Source organism: Micrasema longulum, unplaced genomic scaffold (genome assembly GCF_059751315.1).
Source record: "Micrasema longulum isolate JH-2025_06_02 unplaced genomic scaffold, ASM5975131v1 h1tg000342l, whole genome shotgun sequence".
NCBI classification, from domain to species: Eukaryota; Metazoa; Arthropoda; class Insecta; order Trichoptera; family Brachycentridae; genus Micrasema; species Micrasema longulum.
In genome coordinates this window covers 87,580-108,519 of record NW_028277545.1, presented here as the reverse complement: position 1 = coordinate 108,519, position 20,940 = coordinate 87,580, and the positions used below count along the sequence as shown (strand labels likewise).

Genomic DNA, 20,940 nt, shown 5'->3' with positions numbered 1-20,940 from the left:
CAGTTCCATCGTCTATTGTATCGAAAGACAAATAACAAGTGCGGAGCATTGCAATTAATTGCGCAAGTAGAGCAGTGTATGGACAGAGAAGACAACATCGGGAAAGAGGGTGGCAGCGCGAGGAGCATAGCGATGAGCAGTGCAAGGAGCATAGTGTAGTAGGGCTGTAATGAGTGGTGTGTGAAAGTAATTGTTAGCAACGCATTAAGTGAGAGTAGTTTATTGTATAACCATAAACTACTCTGTAAACTATGATAATATTTGTAACATGACCGTACGATGATAAGTCTAACGTTCCAGGTGCCCGTTCAGAGACAATAAAATATCCTAGTGAAAGCAGTGCATCTTAATAAATATTTTAAGTCAACCTTGTCGGGATTGGAACCCGAGACCTCTCGCATTGTAGTCACTTTCTTATTTTGCTTTTCGTTTTTATTTCCAGCTATGGACTCCACTGAACCTGATACTCTTCAACTTGGTGTGTTCTGATTTCTCCGTCTCCATCCTCGGGAACCCCTTCACCCTCATTTCTTCTTTGGCTCATCGCTGGGTCTTCGGAAAGACGATGTGTGTTCTTTATGGCTTCTTCATGACCTTATTGGGTAAGACCCTCCATGTTTGTTCATTGAAATTAAAAGAACAGTATTTGTTTATTTATTTTAATATTAGTTTTGAGCACCACAACAGGACAAGAGGCTCAATGAAAGTAATAAAACAGAGTGCAAAATACCTAGGTATATGAAAAATCACTTGAAATCATTGTGATTTCGCCGTAAATTTAATCCGAAACCCTCCAAACGTGAGGTAAGCGTCTTGGCCTACAATTGGGGTCTGGCATTTTTTTAATTTTTTTTATAAATTTACATTATGTTAATAAAGCACATTACATCTTATTATTATTATTATTTTTTATGTTTTTGTTTTTTTTTACAATATACATTTAAAGTAAAACAGAATATTAAAAAAATAAAGAACAATTAAATAGAAATGAAATACATATTAACAGTAAGAAAAGTAAACGAAAAATCTCACAAAGCATCTTGAGGTCATCTATGAAAGTAAATTGACTTTTCATGATCACATAGAGAGAACTTGAAACCTGGCACTAAAGATATGGGGTTTGATTAAAGCCCGTTCAGTTTTCGAAAATCTCAGTAAATTCAGAATTCTGCGCAATTCGTTGGTCCGGAGCCAGCTAAAGAGTGCTTCGGTGATATTAAGTCCCCAAGAGACTAGATATTCCCTCATGTTGGAGAGGATTCAGATTTTTTTTTAAAGTATCTCTACAAATGTGGATGAGAGAGTATAATATTATCCATGGCTATATTCCACTGTCATGGTCTTGGACATACTAAGGACTAATAGTTTGGAATTTAAAAGGAATAGGTTCATATATCGTTAAATCAAGAACTCTGCCATCTTAAAGAATATATTTTTTATGTTCCGGTTGGTTATCTCTGACAGTGTCAGCATAGTCTTTTTAACCTCCCCTCTTCCAGAACCAACCTGTCTTATGTCATGTCGATAGGATTAACAGCCAGGCAGCCGTTCAAATAACTTAGAGATCGACATTTTTCACATCGGTAAAACTATGTTTATGAGAGTATAGTGCCTTTATAATATTGGTCTATTGCTCAAGGGCCCCTAACCTGATATGTTGCCTAATAGGAAAATACCACAAACTACGAATACCGATATAAACATGTACAATAGATTTAGAAAAATTAATTGTTGTTTTAAAATCAACATGGATATGGAAATTGTTAAAAAATATGTCTACAAAAACACGACATGTTTGACCTTGCCGCTTGTGACGTCAAAATTCGTGACAATTTTCTATTGAAATTAAGCGGTCACGAAATTTAAAAAGACTGAATTGCGAGGTATTAGGAGCGTGCCCAATGCAATGAACCGTTTTCGAGGGAATTTAAAATTATAAATTTAATTAAAAAAATTATGGTACTAACAAGTACATTTTTTTTGTTTACCGGACAGTATTTCGTAGACCTTTGTAAATTTGAAATTTTTAAAATTAAACTTTTGTTTCCCAATAGGGAAATATAACGCCTTAAATAATATAATGAAATACAATTAAACAAAAATGAAAACAATCAGGTGGTCTACGCAAATAACAATTTGTCTGCCTCGTGATCTAATAATCAGCACATTTGCCTATAATGCATATTTTTTTGTAATTATCACACTGCAATATATATATTTGTACTCCCATTTATTTTTTTATAATATGTAAGATGATTTCTCATATTTTTCTTATTCTTCTTAATTCATTTTTTTAGCTACTTTTGTGTAAAATACATATCTGTCTTTATATAAGTAAAACATGTAAAAGTATACACGGCATTTAAATAAATAATATTATAAAATTTGTCAGGAACCTCACTACACCAACAAAATTACAAAATTAAGCCTTCAAATTTTATTTATATTTTAATCAGATCATTAAAAATTGTGAATTTTTGTATGTTTAATAGGTGCTTAAAACCTTAAAATAATTTAAAACCTTTTTTTTCGATATGCTTAACTACAAACAAACATAATAACATTTAAATTTATTTAGAAGAAGAACACAATGCATAAAACAAAAGATTGGTAGTACATCGTTTGGGATTTTCATTTTAGTCAATTTTATTAAAATGAAAAACCCAAACGATTTTTTTTGTAAAACGTGTCATTTTATGTAATTCCATCCTAATCCGGTCAAACGATATTGGTAGATTTTTCATATTCGAAAAATAATTCAATTATGGAAAATAAAATGCGTCATAATAATTTGCCTTTCAAATTCAACTGCACGACCATAAAGGCTGAAACTGTACGAGGTGTGGCAGAAAAGTAATGAGACTGGCAACACAACAAGCGATCTGGCAACACTGCGTTGTTGCCCTTTATAGAGCACGTGTATCAGTAACCTCCCATAGCCCAGTGCGAGTTTCAACTCCTTACGTTAACCACGTGATTTTTGTGACTGCTATATTAGTGAAGTTGTGTTTTGGTTGTGTGTCACGCAAAATGGAACAGTGGAATTTGGAGCAACGTTGTGCCATTACATTTTGTGTTAAGCTTGGAGAATCGGCAAGTGTGACGTTTGAAAAGTTAAAACAGGCCTATGGGGAACATTCTTTATCCTAAGCACAGGTTTTTAGTGGCACAAGTCATTTTCGGAAGGCAGAGAACACGTTGAAGACAAACATCGTTCAGGGAGGCCTTTAAATTCGAAAACCGACGAAAATATCGAACGTGTGAAAATAAAAAATATCGAACTCTTGTGAGATCAGACCGTCGGTTAACATAAAGAATGTTGAGTAAACAATTAAATTTGAACCGTTTTACCGTTCATCAAATTTTGACTGAACATTTGCACATGAGAAAGATTTGTGCCAAGATGGTGCCGAAAAACCTCACAATTGAGCAGAATTCGAAAAAACAAGTGTCTTGATCTTCTTGACAGAATCGCTAATGAGCAAGATTTCTTAAGTCGTGTGATCAAAGGTGATGAATCATGGATTTTTTAATACAATCCTGAGACCAAGAGGCAAAGTGAGGAATGGCACACTGCAAACTGTCCTCGACCAAAAAAAGCTCGAATGAGCAAATCGAAAATTAAATCGATGCTGATTTGTTTTTTTAACAGAAGAGGAATCATCCAAAATCGACTTAAAAAAATATTCAAAAGAGTGTAAAAGACATGCTAAAGACTATACCGGTTGAAGACTTTCAGCGCTGTTACCAACAGTGGGAACAGCGTTTCCATCGGTGTGTAGTTGCCCAAGGGAACTACTTTGAAGGGGATAACATTGATGTTTAAAAAAATTAAAAAAATTGTTTAAAAAAATCTGTCTCATTACTTTTCTGCCACACCTAGTCTATCCAATTTTGTTAAAAACAAAACCTAAAGTTTTGCAGAATAAATATCTTTATTATGGAATCGAAACTGGAATATTTAATCGGTTGCACGTTGGGCGTAAAAAACATATCGATGTTTAATAGTTTTTTCCAAAAAGAAAATAAAATAATTTATCTATTAATTGTTAAAATAATGCTTTGGGTAATGTTAAGCCTTTGTTTTGGGGAATGATGACACGGAATGTGCCTGTTAACGATTGCGACTCGGTACAAATTACTAGTACGTAAACACATATTTTTTTCTACTTAGTTTACCCTGATGATGGTTTTTGCAATGGTAACCGTAACGTCGGAACGAATTTAAGCTTCAAAGATTATATACTCAAACATAATTACAATTTTTTTGTATAAATGAACAACTTAATCGAGAAAATAATAACAAAAAATATTTTAATTCAAAGTTAAAACAGTATACAAAATAACGTGTGCTTAATAAACATTATCTGGATGAAGTGAAGCAATATTATTTTAACATATTACAAGAGAGATGAAGAACATTTAATAGAAGGTAATATGGAAGTCTAGGCATCTACAGGGCTTATGACCTGTCGATGGCTGGTTTCAGAGGCCACTTTGATAAATTTTAATTTATTTAACCAATTTATTAAGCCACTTTGACAAATTTAAAGGTTATTTATTTAATTTAAATTTGATAATCCACCTGGTGCATGAAGAAGTATAGAAATTGAAAAAATAACATTTTCAGGCGTAGCCTAGTATGTAGGTGAAATAATTCAATTAGATGAATCTCACCCGCATAAATAAAGGTTTCAGCTCTTTAACTTTACAAACATCAACAGATGAAAGAATTGAAGGAATATAGACGTTCTAATATGGGCAGAATGGTGAATGTTACACAGTGTGTAAAGTGGCCACTTAAACTAGCCATTGACAGGTCATAAGCCCTGTAGATGCCTAGACTTCTATATTACCTTCTCTTAAATGTTCTTCATCTCTGTTGTAATATGTAAATATAAACAGCTCCCCAGGGAGTTGAATCCAGTCCTTGTCTTCAAAAATTTGAATAAATTCAAAATATTGTTGCAATATTATTTATTAAAAAACTGGATTTTTTTTTAATTCACGCGTCTTGTTCTCATATTTCGACATTGTTACTATAAATCTTTGTGAAAATTGATTAAACTGTGTGAAAGCTATGTGTTACCATTAGTTGAATTCACAAGCCCAATGTGAATTTTGCTTTGTGATCAAGAACAACGTCATACACCGTCCTTTACTCACAAGTGCTTTTGAGTATATTGTTCCTACCCAACAGAACAAGACTTCATGCTTTATTTAATTTGCCAATATCTAGGAGTAACTCAAGGAAACACGATTTTTTCTTTAGAGGATGTCATTATTATAATACTGTTCTCTCCGGTCATGCAGACATTTTTCATCTTTTCCATATGAAATACGGAAGATTTTTTTCCCAAATAAATTTAAAAAAAGAACACGTGAAGAGTAAAATAATGTCGTGTGACGACTACGTCTATTGGGTACATGAAAATAAATTCAACTAAGTAAACTGGGGCAGTTTGTAATTCCATTTAAAAGTTTGAATAAAAACACTAAGTCAGCAATCTGTCGTCTATTATCCAAGGAGTCTATTTTAAAATGTCTTCTCGCTTCGTCCTAATGATTAAATTGGTTATTATCTCTGTATGATAAACATTTTAAAGATTTATTTTGGATTTTTCTTACTTTATATTAGTGATTTCCATAGTATGGGGACCACCTTAAAATTGCATGTTAAAGCCGACTTCTATGCGAAAAACATAATTTTTAGGGTATCTTTATACGTATAATTCCTATGTACGTGTGATGTCACCGTCCTCCTCCTAAACGGCTTAACCGATTTACGTGCGGTTTTCAGAGAAACGACGATCTTTGCACTGTTTGTGTTCGTAGATTTAAAATCTTCAATCGAAATGTAAAAAAGAAGTTAGGAGCATAAATGTTCAATTCATCGATCTACCAGAGTTGTTTTCGAGTAGAATGCATTTGCGAAAAAATTGAAAATTTGTTGTTTTTTTGTGTTTAAAAAAGGTTTGTTTTTAAATGTTTACAAACAGCATTTGTTTTTTGTGGATCTCAATCAGATTCATTCCTGAAATTCCTTGTATTTTCTACACATTTGTTTCTTTTTATTGGATTTTTGGTAATACTATAATAATAATAATTTCAATACATTTTTAAAAATCGTATTCCTACATAAGTGCACCCCTTTGTCGGTGAGACGACCGGAGTTTGACGTTTGCAAAAAAAAAACCTTATTTGAAAAAATATTAATATTATGTTTTGGAATTTAACCATAAACAAGTACCTTGGTACCTACTTAAATGAAATATTTTATTATTATCAATTTTAAGTTTTGGAATTTAATCACAAACAAGTAGTTAAGTACCTACTTATCAATGAAGTCTTTTTCCAAGCTTATAGCAGGGAAGCCAACGTTCGGGCTGGACAACGTCTGACGGGTCCGCTAGTTTACAATATAATTGATTCATTCAGTGACTCAAGTAACATTTTAATTATCAGTCAGATACCGTGAAACTTATGATATTTAAAAAGAAAAATAATATCAATAACGTTTTGATTAAGTCAAAATGTTTGTAGACAGGCTGAATTTCCTCCCTAGGTAGTTATTTAGATCTCAATTTGTTGCAACAGAGAGGGAATATGGAAGTCTAGGATTTTACAGGGCTTATGCTCAACTCTTCCATCTATTAAATTTTGTAAAGTAAAAAAGCTATATGTGGGTAAAATTTATCAACCAATTCACCTACCAGGCAACTTTACAATTTGAATATTTCTTATAACAGTTGGTTTAATCAACTAGGCAGAATGGAGAATGTTTCACAGTGTGTAAAGTGGTCACTTAAACTAGCCAGGTTGTTAGCCTTGTAAATGCCAGATCCCCTCTCAAATTGTTTCCTCTCTTTGTTGCAACAAATTTAGAGCTTTTTTAAAGCCAATCAACAGGTTTATGTTAGCCCCAATAGTTTGGCATTAATGAGTATATAAAACACTCAATCTAAACAGTCTTAATTTTTTTTTTAATTAACAAAAGGCATAAATACGCATAATCTAGGCGGACATGGCAAGTGTGTCGTCGCGAGTCAGGAGTGACAACACCGCTTGCTTCTTGAATGCTTACCTTTGCTATAGAAACACGTCGACAGTACCGTTCAATGAGATTTCGTTCACTGTTCAGAAGATTCTCGGCAGAGGGGAAAATAATCCAATGTTAGTTTTATAATATCCCACTGCAAAGACAGGATTTGTACGCAAGTTACGGCGAGGTACATAAAGGTTTATCTGAGCAAGGATATCATGGGCATCTATACAGTTAGATATTAATTTGTGCAAGAATATCAAACCAGCCAAAATCCTTCTGAATTCTAAACTGAAGATATGAAAGTACTCTAGACTATCATAATAGTTATTATTTAAGTATTTTATCCAATTCTAAATATAAACGATTTTAAACATTAACGTTGCACCGATTTCAACAACAACAACAACAAACCATCACGCCGTTTCCCCGTAGGGATAGGCAGAGAGGATAGAACGCCATAACACTCTATCTTGGCATACAGACCTCGCTTCCTCTACATTCATACATCTTCTTATGCACGCACGCCGATTATTCCTACTTTTGACATGTCCATCTTCAAGTATTTGATGGACTTGATCGTGCCATGTCTTTCTCGGTCTTCCTCGTTTTCTACATCCATCAACATTTGCATCGTAAATCCTTTTAGTCATTCTTTCGCTGTCCATTCGCTCTACATGTACAAACCAACGCAGCACCCCTTTCTTGATTCTGTCAATAATGCATGTCTCAGCCTTACACACTTCACGGATCTCGACATTTGTGCACCTATCATACATCGTTTTACCACACATTCGCCTGAGGGATCGCATTTCGACAGCATTTAACCTACTTTCATCATTATTTTTCCAATTCCATACTTCGCTCCCATACATTAGAGTTGGAACTAGAACTCCGTTGTGAACTGCTAGTTTAGCCTCCTGCGATAAACATTTGTTTGCCAAAGTAGATTTTAGTGCACCGTTCACCCTGTTCCCGGCACTCACCCTCCTTTCAATATCTTTTTCGGCCTTTCCGTCCCTAGTAAACATACCCTAATACATTCCCAGGTACACTGGACAAGTGTGATGCACCGATTTAATCCGCGTAATATGAATATTATAATTAGGAGACCATTATTTTATATAATTAAATTCAAGCACACTACGAATAAGTGATTTATACAATGTATTTGCGATTTTCGGACTTTTGAATGGCTTAGATATTCGCAAAATAAATCTACAGATTTCAGACGCTTTCTTGAAAATGTGGTCAATGTGATGGTTGAATTAAAGTTTGTAATCAAAAAGTATCCCAAGATCTCGAATTGTCTCGACGTTCATTATAATTTTTGTCGACTGAATAATTGAAAACCGTTTTATCTATTTTTCTTGTGAATTCAGTTGACATACATTTATTTATTTATGCTGATCTATGTTGATCTGATCGGAAACCGAATCTGAGATGTCATAGATGGTTTCCAACGATACGAGAAGTTTTTCTCTTGATAAATAGGTAAAAATTGCCGTCTTATAAGTAAAGTATCTATTTTGCGCAAAGTATGCTATCCGGGTGATGTGTGCACAATGCTGTTCTTGAGTTTGTTGACACCAATATTGGCTCGTATTATGAGTGCTTGCGAGGCAGTAAATCGACGCCTTGCGCTCTGGTGTTAACCTAGCCGGACCGAAGGGGGGGGATTCAAATCCCCCATAGAAAGATTTTAAATCGATAACTCAAGTATTATTAAAGCAATTTTCCGTATATTTTTTGTAATCGTGAAATAAAAAAAAAAATAATCATAACGACAAAAGACGTAAATAATACAAAGGTCAATTTAGTGAAATTAAAGTGTTATGTATAAAAGTATTCGACAAACTAACAAAAATGTATAAAATACACGAATGAGTAAAATATGTGTACACAAAAACATAAATACATTATTGCACGGTCATAAACGCTTCCAACGTTTTATTCTCCTGACGCCATATACAAGTAGACGCTGGGGTCATTTGGTCCCCCCGTTCGGATCATATGTAATTTTTGGATGCTTAGTGTGGAAAATTTTAAGAATGTAGTCTGTTATGGTCAAAAGTAATGGAAATCGTAGGATAAAAACGCCGTTTTATTCAATGTTTTAAAAAATGTAAATGATAAATATATATTTTTTTAAATTTTTATACAAATATACTCAAAAGTTTCATGTTATTTTAATAAAATTTCTTTTCGACCGACACATTACACTTTTTTAAATTCAAACTTAACTAAGGGATAATGATATTCACAAAAAAAGAAGTATTGGAGTAAAATTTGTTAAATTATTTATTGATTCAATAAAAAAATACCAGCATTTAAAACCACATAACATTATTCTATTAGAATTATTATTTCTTAAATTTTTGGTTAAATTACGACTTTATATTAAATAATGAAATATAGTTTTTGAAAAAATGAACAAAAATACATAAAAAATAATTGTAATTACCGAATGAGTAATTTAAGTAATTTACTTTTTTTTAAAGCACTCTTCTTGAAAAAAAAGGTTTTTTAAAATGGCAAAATATTATGATTCCTTTTCTTTTATCAGACTTCAGCCTTATTTATTTACTTACGCACATTGTCCAATTATAAAATTCATAGGGTATTAATATCATAATATAAGAATAGTTAAAAACATTTAAAAATAATAAAATACACATTGACTAACATAAGGGACATTAAGATAAGATCTGGACTTCAACCAAAAAAGGCCAGATATTGTCTCGAGTTAACAATACGACAAAGAGGGATCATTGGAGAATTAAGACCATAGTTTGTTCTATGGTGATCAATGAGCAATACTTTATTGTTTTTCAATCTACGAGTTGGAATATGGAATTTTACTTGTCCCAGTAATGATTGCACATCGATTATACCATTTCGTATGCCGAACAAATATATGGAGTCAATATTAGTTCTCCATTTTTGTCGACAAAAAATATTTTACATTGACATACGAGTATATGAATAGTTACTACTCTTCAGTCCAAGCATCCACGCTACTTTTCGAAGCAAGCGAAGTTGGACTGATTCAATGTAATTTATGCGATTCACATAGAATGGAGACCAGACCACGGAGGCATATTCTAGAAGAGGGCGAACAGTTGAGTAATAAGGAGTTTTGATTGTAGGGACATTAGTAGAATCTGAGGATATTCTGTTAATGAAGCCAAGTAATTTTAGTGATTTATTTACTGTATTATCTATATGCTCGTTGTTTGTTAGTTTAAAGTCCAAAACGGAGTTTTAAAAAAAGGAGTTTTCTATCAGGTACTCGAAGGAAATCCGTTGTTTTGCTCTAGGAAATGACATTATTTTGCATTTTTTAATATTAAGTTCTAATTTATTGACTTGACACCATACGTTAAAAAAAATTCATGTCTTATTGAAGAAGAAAACATTATTGTAAAGTTTGAATTATTTTGAGAATTTCGTTTGAGAATTAAAAAACTGTCACTATCTGAATATTCGATTATTTTGTTTCGTCTTGTTTTTTTTTCCAATTTTATACCTTCCTCTCCTCATAGTACACAATTTGCATATATTATATTGTTTTCCTTTTTTTTAAACATTGAATACAAATACATATATTTTAATTATAAAATTAATATGATTTTATTATACCTACCAAAGGTTTATATTTGTTATTTAATTTTTCAAATCAGACCACGGAGGCATATTCTAAAAGTGGGTGAACAGTTGAGCTATAAAAAGTTTTGTATCGATTAAGAAAGTAGCTTATATCGATTGCCAGTCCTCTCAATAATAAACCAAAACGAAAAGCAATCCAAACTTACCATAGAAATAGCAAGTCAAAATTAAAAATTTAACGAATTAATTTCCAATTTATTATTTTTGACATCCCACCCTACCGTATACTAATTTTTAAATAATGTTGGTCATTGTTGATATTATAATACACAATTTTATCATCGTACATTTTTTTAATTCGGTATGAAAAATACGTATTCTATTTTACTTCTCACCTCTCCGGCTATCCCTATGCCTAAAATTATGTTAGTCTGTCGCTCCGTTGAGACTTTAGCATTTATAATATTTAAAATATTTCGAGATTGTCCAAATTTTTGTGAAAAGGACTGGATTCAACTCCCTGAGGAGCTGTTAATATTAATTTATTACAACAGAGATGAAAAACATTTTACAAAAGGTAATATAGAAGTCTAGGCATCTACAGGGCTGATGACCAGTCATTGGCTGGTTTAGGGTTGGTGTAACATTCACCATTCTGCATTTATTGGAACTTGTATATTCCTTCAATTCATTCGTTTGTTGATGTTTGTAAAGTGCTGAAACCTTTATTTATGCGGGTGAAATTCATCTAATTTAATTATTTCACCCACATACTAGGCAATGCCTGAAAAATTTTTTTTTTCAATTTCTATACTTTTTCATAGACCAGGCCACTGAAACCAGCCAATGACAGGTCATAAGCCCTGTAGATTCCTTGACTTCTATGTTACCTTTTCAAAAATGTTCTTCATATCTGTTATTATGTGCTAATTTATAAAATTAGTGTGAATGGTATGTTTACTTTTTTCAATATTAAATTACGGTATTGGTTTCCGATCAACATATTTATCTTCAGAATACAAAATAACTGACTTAATATGGTACTTATATTTAAATTAACTTATCTTTAAAAGCAAATACAAAATGAATCATGATGAAGTATAAAAATCCAATGCACTTCAACCACATTTTATCAAATGAAATTCCTTGGAGAAATCAAAATACTGATTCAGTTAGTTTATCAAAGGTTGCTTTAGGGCTTTCCTCCAACGTACATTAAAATCTCTCAGAAAATATCAGACAAATCATATTACGATTGGCTGTATAATAATAAGACTATCTAATTTTTCGTAAGATACATGCACTTTTTTAAAATAGATTTATTCGAACCTATGAAAAAAAAAAAATTTTGTTAAATTTTATTAAATATTTGTATTTAATTACTTACCAACTTTTCTATGTCTACTGGTTTCGAAACGTACCCATCTTTTCGTCAGGACACCAATAAAACCAACATGCAAAACCCGCTTTACACCTTCACCGCACAAAAACATAAAATCAACTTGCCATGCTTTTTACTAGCCAACCCTAATGCACTGATTATGTTCGAGGTTGTGGGAGAAATAGTAGAAAAAAGGGGGAGGGGATCAAGGGAGGGGCGTGAGTCCCATGGAACATCGTAAATTGGGCTATATTGGAAAGTCTATATAACATATTTAAGGTTCATTCAGTAGACACTCTTTATAAAATAAATTCCATTATACAAATTTATAAAGAAGGAATAAATTAAGAATTTGAGATGAATAAGTCACTCAGATACCAAAATAATATTAAAATTCCTAAATTCCACTCAAGTTATGCTCAAAATAGCTGTCTTTAAAGGTGTAAAAAATTATAATATTCTCCCCAATGAACTAAAAACAATTAAAAATAATAAATATGAATTTAAAGTAAATATAAAAAAATTATTTGAACACGTGTAAAAACAGCATTAAATGTTGATTAGTATGAATGTATTATTGTTTTATGTTTTTTTCTTTATATATCCTATGTTTTTATTTTTTTTCTCATGTACTCGTATATTCAAAATTATATAAACTCTTATAAATTAACAACTACAACAGTGTAAGTCACTCTCTAAGCACAAGAGTTAGTCTCTTTTTTAAAGAGTTACTGTGATAACATTTACTAGATGTATAAAAGTATATCTGTATAGAATTTAAAAAATATGTACCTTTTATGAAATTTAGTAATAAAAAAATAAAAAAAATTTGAAAAGGTTGTTTGATTATTGATCAAAGCAACATTTTTTTTCAAGCCACCTTAATGTAAAATATTTCCGTATTATTTTTTATTTATATCCCTACAGAGATGAGGTAGATTTTTTTCAAATTCAGGATTATGGATATTCGAGCGTTTACAGAGCACTTAACCCAGTCAATGACAGGTCATAAGCCCTGTAAACGCTCGAATATCCATAATCCTGAATTTGAAAAAATTCTACCTCATCTCTGTAGGGATATAAATAAAAATATATACCTACTCCCCCTTGGGAGAAATCCAGATTTGTGTATGTACAAATACACGTACCAAAATAATATTTCCGTATTATTTACTTTTAACCTTTTATTGCATCATCAAAGTCTAGGATTAATTTTGATTAGGTGATTTGCGAATCTGGATACATTTTTATTTCAAATACATGTATTCTTAAGAAACTGGTAGACATTGAATTTATTTACTCGCCGTGAAATAAATACACCATACATACACGTTTTTTGTTTCTTATGTCAATCTCCAACTGGGGTAGGATCAGCAATCCTCAACGTGCAAAATCCTAAAAACACAATTTTCAAAAATATTTAATGAAAAATCTGTATCAGTTTTAATTCACAATTAAATTACAAAACTGTACACTTTATTGTTATACAATTAAATTACAAAACTGTACACACTATTCTTCTATTTACTCCGTCGAATAAAATTGACCCTTTTGAAGCTGGTATAAAAAGGAGTACTTACAATATTTTTAACAAGTAACTTAGGACAAAAAACTCTAATTAATATTTGTCTAATTAATTTGCAATTTTCCTAATTCTTTGAAAAGGTACTGTGTTTTATTGTCCCTGCCGCGTAACACTTTTAGTGACGGACCGAAACAAGATTTTGAGCCGGAATCAAAACCGAAGCCTAATTTCGGCTTCTGTTCTCATCACGGCCGAAACTGAAACTTATTTAAATAAGTTATAAGTCACTTTTAAACGCTTAAAATTAGGCGTTTTTATTTTTAAACCCAACGAGTTCATTAAAATCAATGTAAAATAAAATACCTAATGAAATAAAAGGCATCAATGTAATGAGTCAACATGTTTATTTTGAGCACGTTTTGGTTTGTTTTTATGGTGTATATATATAAGTTACCAAATCACTCGAAAACAAAAAAAATAACATTTAAAATTAATAATAAAACTATACATAAATCCAAATCTTTTCTTAACTATTCACTGCTGTAATTACAAGAAACAAATCCCAAATATTAAATATATTCGTAAATCATTGGACAGAGTAGATTCAACTAAATATTTAGGCATTTATATAGATGGGAATTTAAGATGGACTAATCAAATTTAACATGTTAAAAATAAATTAAAAAAACAAATTTACTTTTTTAAAACTATAAGAAATATAATTAGTCTAAAAGAACTTGTAAAAATATATTACGCAATAAGTCACTTAGTTTTGGAATATGGAATAATTGTATGGGGATGTGCAAATGACACACTGATCAAACAAATAATAATTGCACAAAAAACTTTAATAAAACTTATCTTAAGAGTCCCCATCAGAACTAGCTCCCTCGGTATATTGGTAAATCTTAATATTACATCTGTAAAACAACTTTATGTAAAAGCTCTGTTACTGTACGCACACAAACATTATTCTCTACCTTCCATAACTTCTTTCATAAATAAAAAAAGTTACTAGAAACTCCGCCCTGATGCTACAAAAAAAAAATTAATACAACCTTCGGTCAAAGAGGATTGGTCTATTATCCGGTTAAAGTGTACAATCTACTTCCATTATCCATAAAGACAATAAGTAAGTACTTACAATATAAAATTGCTATTAAGAAATGGATAGTGGAAGTGAGTTGCACACGGATCGATGAGTGGATCAAGCCAAATAGGTAAAATGTGTATACTGTTTATGAAATTTGGTCTATTGGTCTATATAAATTGGTTATGTTTTTTATGATTATTTTCGTTTATTTTTGTTTATTATGTTGATGATAATTAAGCTACTTAGATTCATTACATTATTATTATGTTTACTTTGTTAAATAAGTTATTCAAGACGTGTTTCACATTTTGTAAAATATTTCTCTCGGGACGGGACACCTCAGTGAGGGAACATTATTCCGTATAAAAAAAAGAATACAAGCAATGTAAAAGCATAAATAAATAAATAAATATTCAACAATTCTATATCGCTATAGGAGATTAAACTTATTTACTACGAGTTGAACCCAGTAAACCCTGTAAAAAGAATTTCGAAAATGTTTAAATAGGATTTACCTTATTTATCATTTATTTTTCATAAGAAGGATTGCCACTTTTGCCAATAGCCAATATTACTAACGATATGCAGAGGTCTTAGATAAATATCTGTACGATGTTTTCCCAGAATAAAATACGAGTATACAGTAGTAGCTGCTTGATTGTGGAATAATCTACTTACTAATGTCAGAGACGCCCCTTCTTTCTTCTTCTTCTTTCTGTGCCATATCAGGTCTCCCCGACGCGACGTTGGCTATCACTCTAGAGTAGGCATTCCGGTCCTGCGCCAACTGGAGCAGCGCCTCAACCCCGCGCACTCCCGTCCAGTCGCGGATGTTTCTCAGCCAGGACATTTGTCAACTTCCAACTCCACGCTTTCCCTCGATCTTTTCCATCATGATTAGCTTTAGAAGCGCATATTTGCTTCCGTACCTGATATGGCCCATATATACGAGTTTTCTCTGTTTTATTGATGAAAGTAGTTGAAGAAATATGGATGTTCAAACATAGGCAGAATGGTGAATGTTACACAGTGTGTAAAGTGGCCACTTAAACCAGCCAATGACAGGTCATAAGCCCTGTAAATGCCTAGACTTCCATATTCCCTTATTTAAGGTATTCTCCATCTCCGTTGTAATTTGTTAATCTTAATGACTCCCGAGGGGGTGAAATCCAGTCTTTTGTCTACGAACGTTTGGACAAACTCAAATATTGTAATGAAACCAACTATTCCAAGAAGAAGTTTAAAAATTGAAAAATTGTTTTCAGGCGTTGCCTAGTATGTGAAATAATTCAGTCAGATGATTCTCTTCGCAACAATAAAGGTTTCAGCTCTTTAACTTCACTAAAATCAACAAATGGAAGAATTGAAGAAATATGGATGTTCAAACATAGGCAAAATGGTGAATGTTACACAGTGTGTAAAGTGGCCACTTTAACCAGCCAATGACAGGTCATACGCCCTGTAAATGCCTAGACTTCCATATTCCCTTATTAAAGGTATTCTCCATCTCTGTTGTAATTTGTTAATAAATGAAAGTAGTTTAAAAATTAAAAACAATGTATAAAAGTTATTTTAAAAGTTTGTAGTTACTATTTACATAAATGGATATAATACAAAAAATTAAGAAAAAAAATAGTTTTAGTAATTTAAAGGTAAGAATTAAAATAAATAAGAATAAAAAAACGTGCTTCGATGCAAAAAAAATACATTTTCAAAAATTAAAAACAATTATATATATACATCCACATTTTAAAAGATTCAAAAAAGGAACGACGAAAAGAAACTTTAAAATAAATAAAAAACAAAAAATTTAAGTCAATTTAAAAAACATTTTTGAAAAAGAAATATATTAATTTTAAAAACCATTCTAAAAGTAATTCAAATTTGTTCAAAAGTATAAAAACATGTCAAGCGTAGCAAAGAAAGAAAAAAAGAGTAACAAGTATATCAAGTAATCTTTAAAATTTGATATTAAAAATTCGGTTATTGGCAGTTAGCAAAGGCGCACATAATTATATATACATCAACGTATTTATGATTTTAAACTTATTTTGCTCTAACAGGTCTAAATTATATTAAAATTTTTATAAACGATGGAAAATGAATGATTTAACAGTACCTATGTGTCCGTGTTTCTTTTTTTCTTGAATGTCTGAACTTCAGAATATTCTGTCTTTTAGTTGAGGTAACGTGATGTTACATCACCGCGCGTAAAGGAATTTCGGAGCACAAACTTTTATTGGGAATGTATCCTATAGGATACATACGATAAATTTTTTTCTCATGAACTAAAACACGAGTAAAACAGTATTTAGTGAAATCAGCTTTCCCATATTTTTAATTCTTAACTTCAATGTTACAAGATCAACATTAGAAAATGCTCTAAATACTTTTGATTACCCAATTTGTAATTTTGGATTTCATGAAAATAATTTAGTCGAAATCGCGGGTTGTGAGGATTCTCACGACTCAGAATTAAGGATTAATTGCAAGTCAAAGAAGAAACTGTAATGAGATAAATCATTTAGGATCTAAGAAAGTAGGCCATCTTGAAGAATTGTTCGCTATCAAATATTTATCTCGACAATGAAACTGTAAAGCTTCAATAGGACTGGTAAATTACAATGTTTAAAAAGTAAATTTATTTATTTATTAAACTTCTTGGAAATTATGTTTAAGGAATGTATTTCAACGAATCAAAAAGATATCATTATGAGTTGGTTGTTTTTTTTTCAAAAATATGTTACATTGTACACTTAAAAACATGATTTTTTTGAATAACTGAAATCATATTTTAAAGCTTACTAGAGAAAGTACACAATAAATAAAAAATAATTCCATGATTGTTCAATAATTTCCCGAAATCTATATTTAACTCTGACGTAGATTTGTTTTTCAAATATCACGCCCAGGTTTTATAGAATAAGTTTAAATTTGTTGAAATATATTCTTTTTTTTATTAAAAAAGAAAATTCCCTTCTCTCCTCCTACACCAGGGAGGCCACAGAAAAAAAACGGTTCCATATGTATTTAAACTAAAATAAAATAAAATTTTACATAAAAAGTTAGTAAATTTCATAATTTCAAGACTATTTTTTAAATAAAAAAAATGTTATCGTTTTTATGGTATGCTAACCTCGTCTGTCTTTTATTTCGTAAAAAAAACCACCTTTTTTCAATACTGAATTTCCAAATCTGCTCACGTCGCGTCGTCAAACACGGATGAATAAAAGCAACTTAATGTTAACGTGTATACGCGCATTGAGACTAGAAATTATTAATAACTGCGTAATTATTGCCAAAAGACAACTCAATATGATGGATAAAATGCCAGTGCTTTGTTGAGTTCCAAATAAAACCCACGTCATAACATTGAATGTCTCGGATTTGTGTGTATTTTAATTCAAGTGTCAAACCATCCTATCCTTTGAAATCCGGTTGAACGGTCGAGTGCTATCCTAGAATAGGTGTCAAAGGATGGAAAACCTAAGTCCTTTTCCCTTTTATTTATTTCCTGGATTGACACATTTATTATAACGTATATTGAAAACCAAACAAACATAATATACCAATTTTTTGGTAAATATCTATCCTTGTTTAGTCCCAAAGATTTGAAGGAATTACAAACATGGAAGATCATCAAGTGAAAAAAAAAACTGAAAAAATATCTCCTAAGTACATACCTTAAAGCAAATGTAAAATGTTTTTTAAAAAACCTGTTTTAAAAAAAATGTGTATCATCGAAAAGTCTCCAGATTTAGTAAGTTACAAAAATGACATGTAAATGAATAAACGCTTTTCTGCCACAATTATTTATTTTTTATTTTAAAAATTTATTACAAAAACATTGTAAAAATACTTAATAACAGGGAATCCATATAAAACAAATTAATTTAAAATGAAAACGGAGTGTTCTCTTTTTATCATAGTCTCAATCTAACATGGCTCAGCCTGTTTTAAGAAGCAAAAACGAAACATATTTTCAGTAGAGTAAAAGGGTAAATTTTCAGACATTTCTTAAAGGTTACGTTTTTTTTATTATTATTTTTACTGAACTGAACTGTTTACGGGTCGATTGTTTTTTGACGAACTACATACTTAAAACCAATTTATCGCTTCTTTTTGCTTTGCCTTCCTAACAAGCCATTCTTGATTTTCTATGGTAGAGTGATCTACTAAAATACATTTTCTGGGATACTTCTTGGATACTTTCTTGGATGAAAAAATAAAAATTAAGACTTTAATAATAGGTATAATCATGCATACATTTTAGACTCCGATGAATAGTCTGCTTAAGGCTGTAGTCTGGTAAAACGAACACAAAATTCAGAAATCATACGATTTTGCCGTTTTAAAACGAATGTTTTTTTTATCGCGAAATAATAAAAAATAAAAAACAATTCGTTGACCAGACTACAGCCTTAATAGGCACATATTATATCATACAAAGAGGAACAGCAACTCTTGGTAACAAAAGTCTACGATGTATGCAAGGTAAAATCCTTTCTCTCACCTTCAGTTTTTTTCCTCATCCTCAACGCAGTTGGTTAGATGACCAGTTGAAAAACTGGTGTAGCAGGTTCGATTCCCGCTAGGTCCGAGAAAAAATTAATGAAAGTTCTTTTTCTCAATTTATTTTTATTTTTTTGTTTGGTCATATGAATAAACATATTTTAAAAAATGGTATCCCCAACTCTATGAAGCCAAAAACCCTACGTTGCGTTGGGATACAGCATAATAGAAATTAAAAGCTTGCATATTATTAAAAAATACAAATAAAAGTTATCACAAAAACATGAATTTTAATAAACATCTGGACGACGTCCTTAATAGTACTTTTAATAAATCTATGAATTGTTTCGCAGCAGTCTCCTGCAATGGTCTCTTCCTTTAGACAATGAAGAAGTTCAGTGGTTTTTTTCATTTTTTTTATTTGTAAATAGACTGTTAAACTAAGTCAATTTTTTTTTTTAATTTTTACATATCGTATTATCGGTGCTTCGATTTTTTAAAGTTTTGTCTTTCTGAAATAACTCCGCGTGTGACGTCAGAGGTTCATTTCTACTTATTCTTATTCAGTTCTTCCTATTGGTCCAGAAGCGACAAGCAGACCGGAAATCTTCCATAGCTCTCAGATCATAGGTTGATTCACATGAACCAGTGACGTCATTTAAAGTAGTGCGTTTTTATCAAAATATTTTTTATTATTTTTTCTGAACATTTTCAAGAAACTTTGCCCTGCAATTTAATGCTCTAATTTTTACCCCGCGTAAGAAAACTTTTTTGTATCCAATTTCCCGTAGGGCTGAAGTTCCTCATTAGTTCTCACTTTCCGCCTGCTGACAAGATTTTCATAATAGAGGCTTAGCGAGTTATTCCTATTTAAAAAAATTCTTTTTTTATTGTAAAATTAATATTCAATATTTTTGCTTGGTGTGTACAAATTATATTATTATTTAAATTTGTAAAAAAAAATACTGTTCCCATATATATCATTTTTTTGTTAGTATATTTTCCATTGTTTTCATAAATGAAATACGATTTCTCTTTCTTACCTGCTATTTGCATAATTTTCAAATATAAAAATCCTAAATGAACAATATACATAACTCCCTAGGGAGGAAATCCAGCCAGTCTGCAAGCATTTAGACATACTCAAACATTGTTGAATTAACTACCTTGTAAAAGAAGAAGTATAAAAATTGGAAAATTAGTAGGTGATTTGGTTCTGCCGGATGAATCTCACCCACGTGATAAAGGTTTCAGCTCTTTTACTTCACAAAAGTCAACAGATGGAGGAGTCGAGGAAATGTGGATGTTCAAACATGGGCAGAATGGTGAATGCTGCACAGTGTGTAAAGTGGTCACTTAAACCAGCTAATGACAGGCCATAAACCCTGTAGATGCCTAGACTTCCATATTCCCTTCTCCAAATTGTTTCCTTCTCTGTTGCAATAAATTAAAATATATACACTGTAGTCCATTCCTGTCTTTTTTTAAAACAAGTACAACTGATCAAAATTCAGCCCCTCTCTCCATAAGTCTCTCCAAGCACATACAAAGACTTGACTTGTTATGTGTTTAAATTATAAAGAAGGATATCATTCATATATATGTATATTCGTATCAATTCGTATCTACATTACATGTATTCTATTTATATATTGGTTAGGCCGATCGAAAATGTGTCACAGCGTAAATAAATTCCTATGCCTGTCTCCTTTTCTCTCGCCCACTTGAATCCTGTCCCTTTTGCACCTTTATAGTTCTAATAACTATTGAGTTGATGG

The 20,940-nt window shown here is 31.3% G+C and overlaps 1 protein-coding gene across 1 annotated transcript in view; it reads left to right on the top strand.

Moving 5' to 3' along the window:
- LOC148282288 (uncharacterized) overlaps positions 1-20,940 on the top strand; it is a 188,239-nt gene that overhangs the window by 125,707 nt on the left and 41,592 nt on the right. The window contains exon 3 of the mRNA XM_088225323.1: positions 443-602. Coding sequence (XP_088081449.1) covers positions 443-602 — 160 coding nt within the window. The remainder of the gene's footprint in view (positions 1-442; positions 603-20,940) is intronic.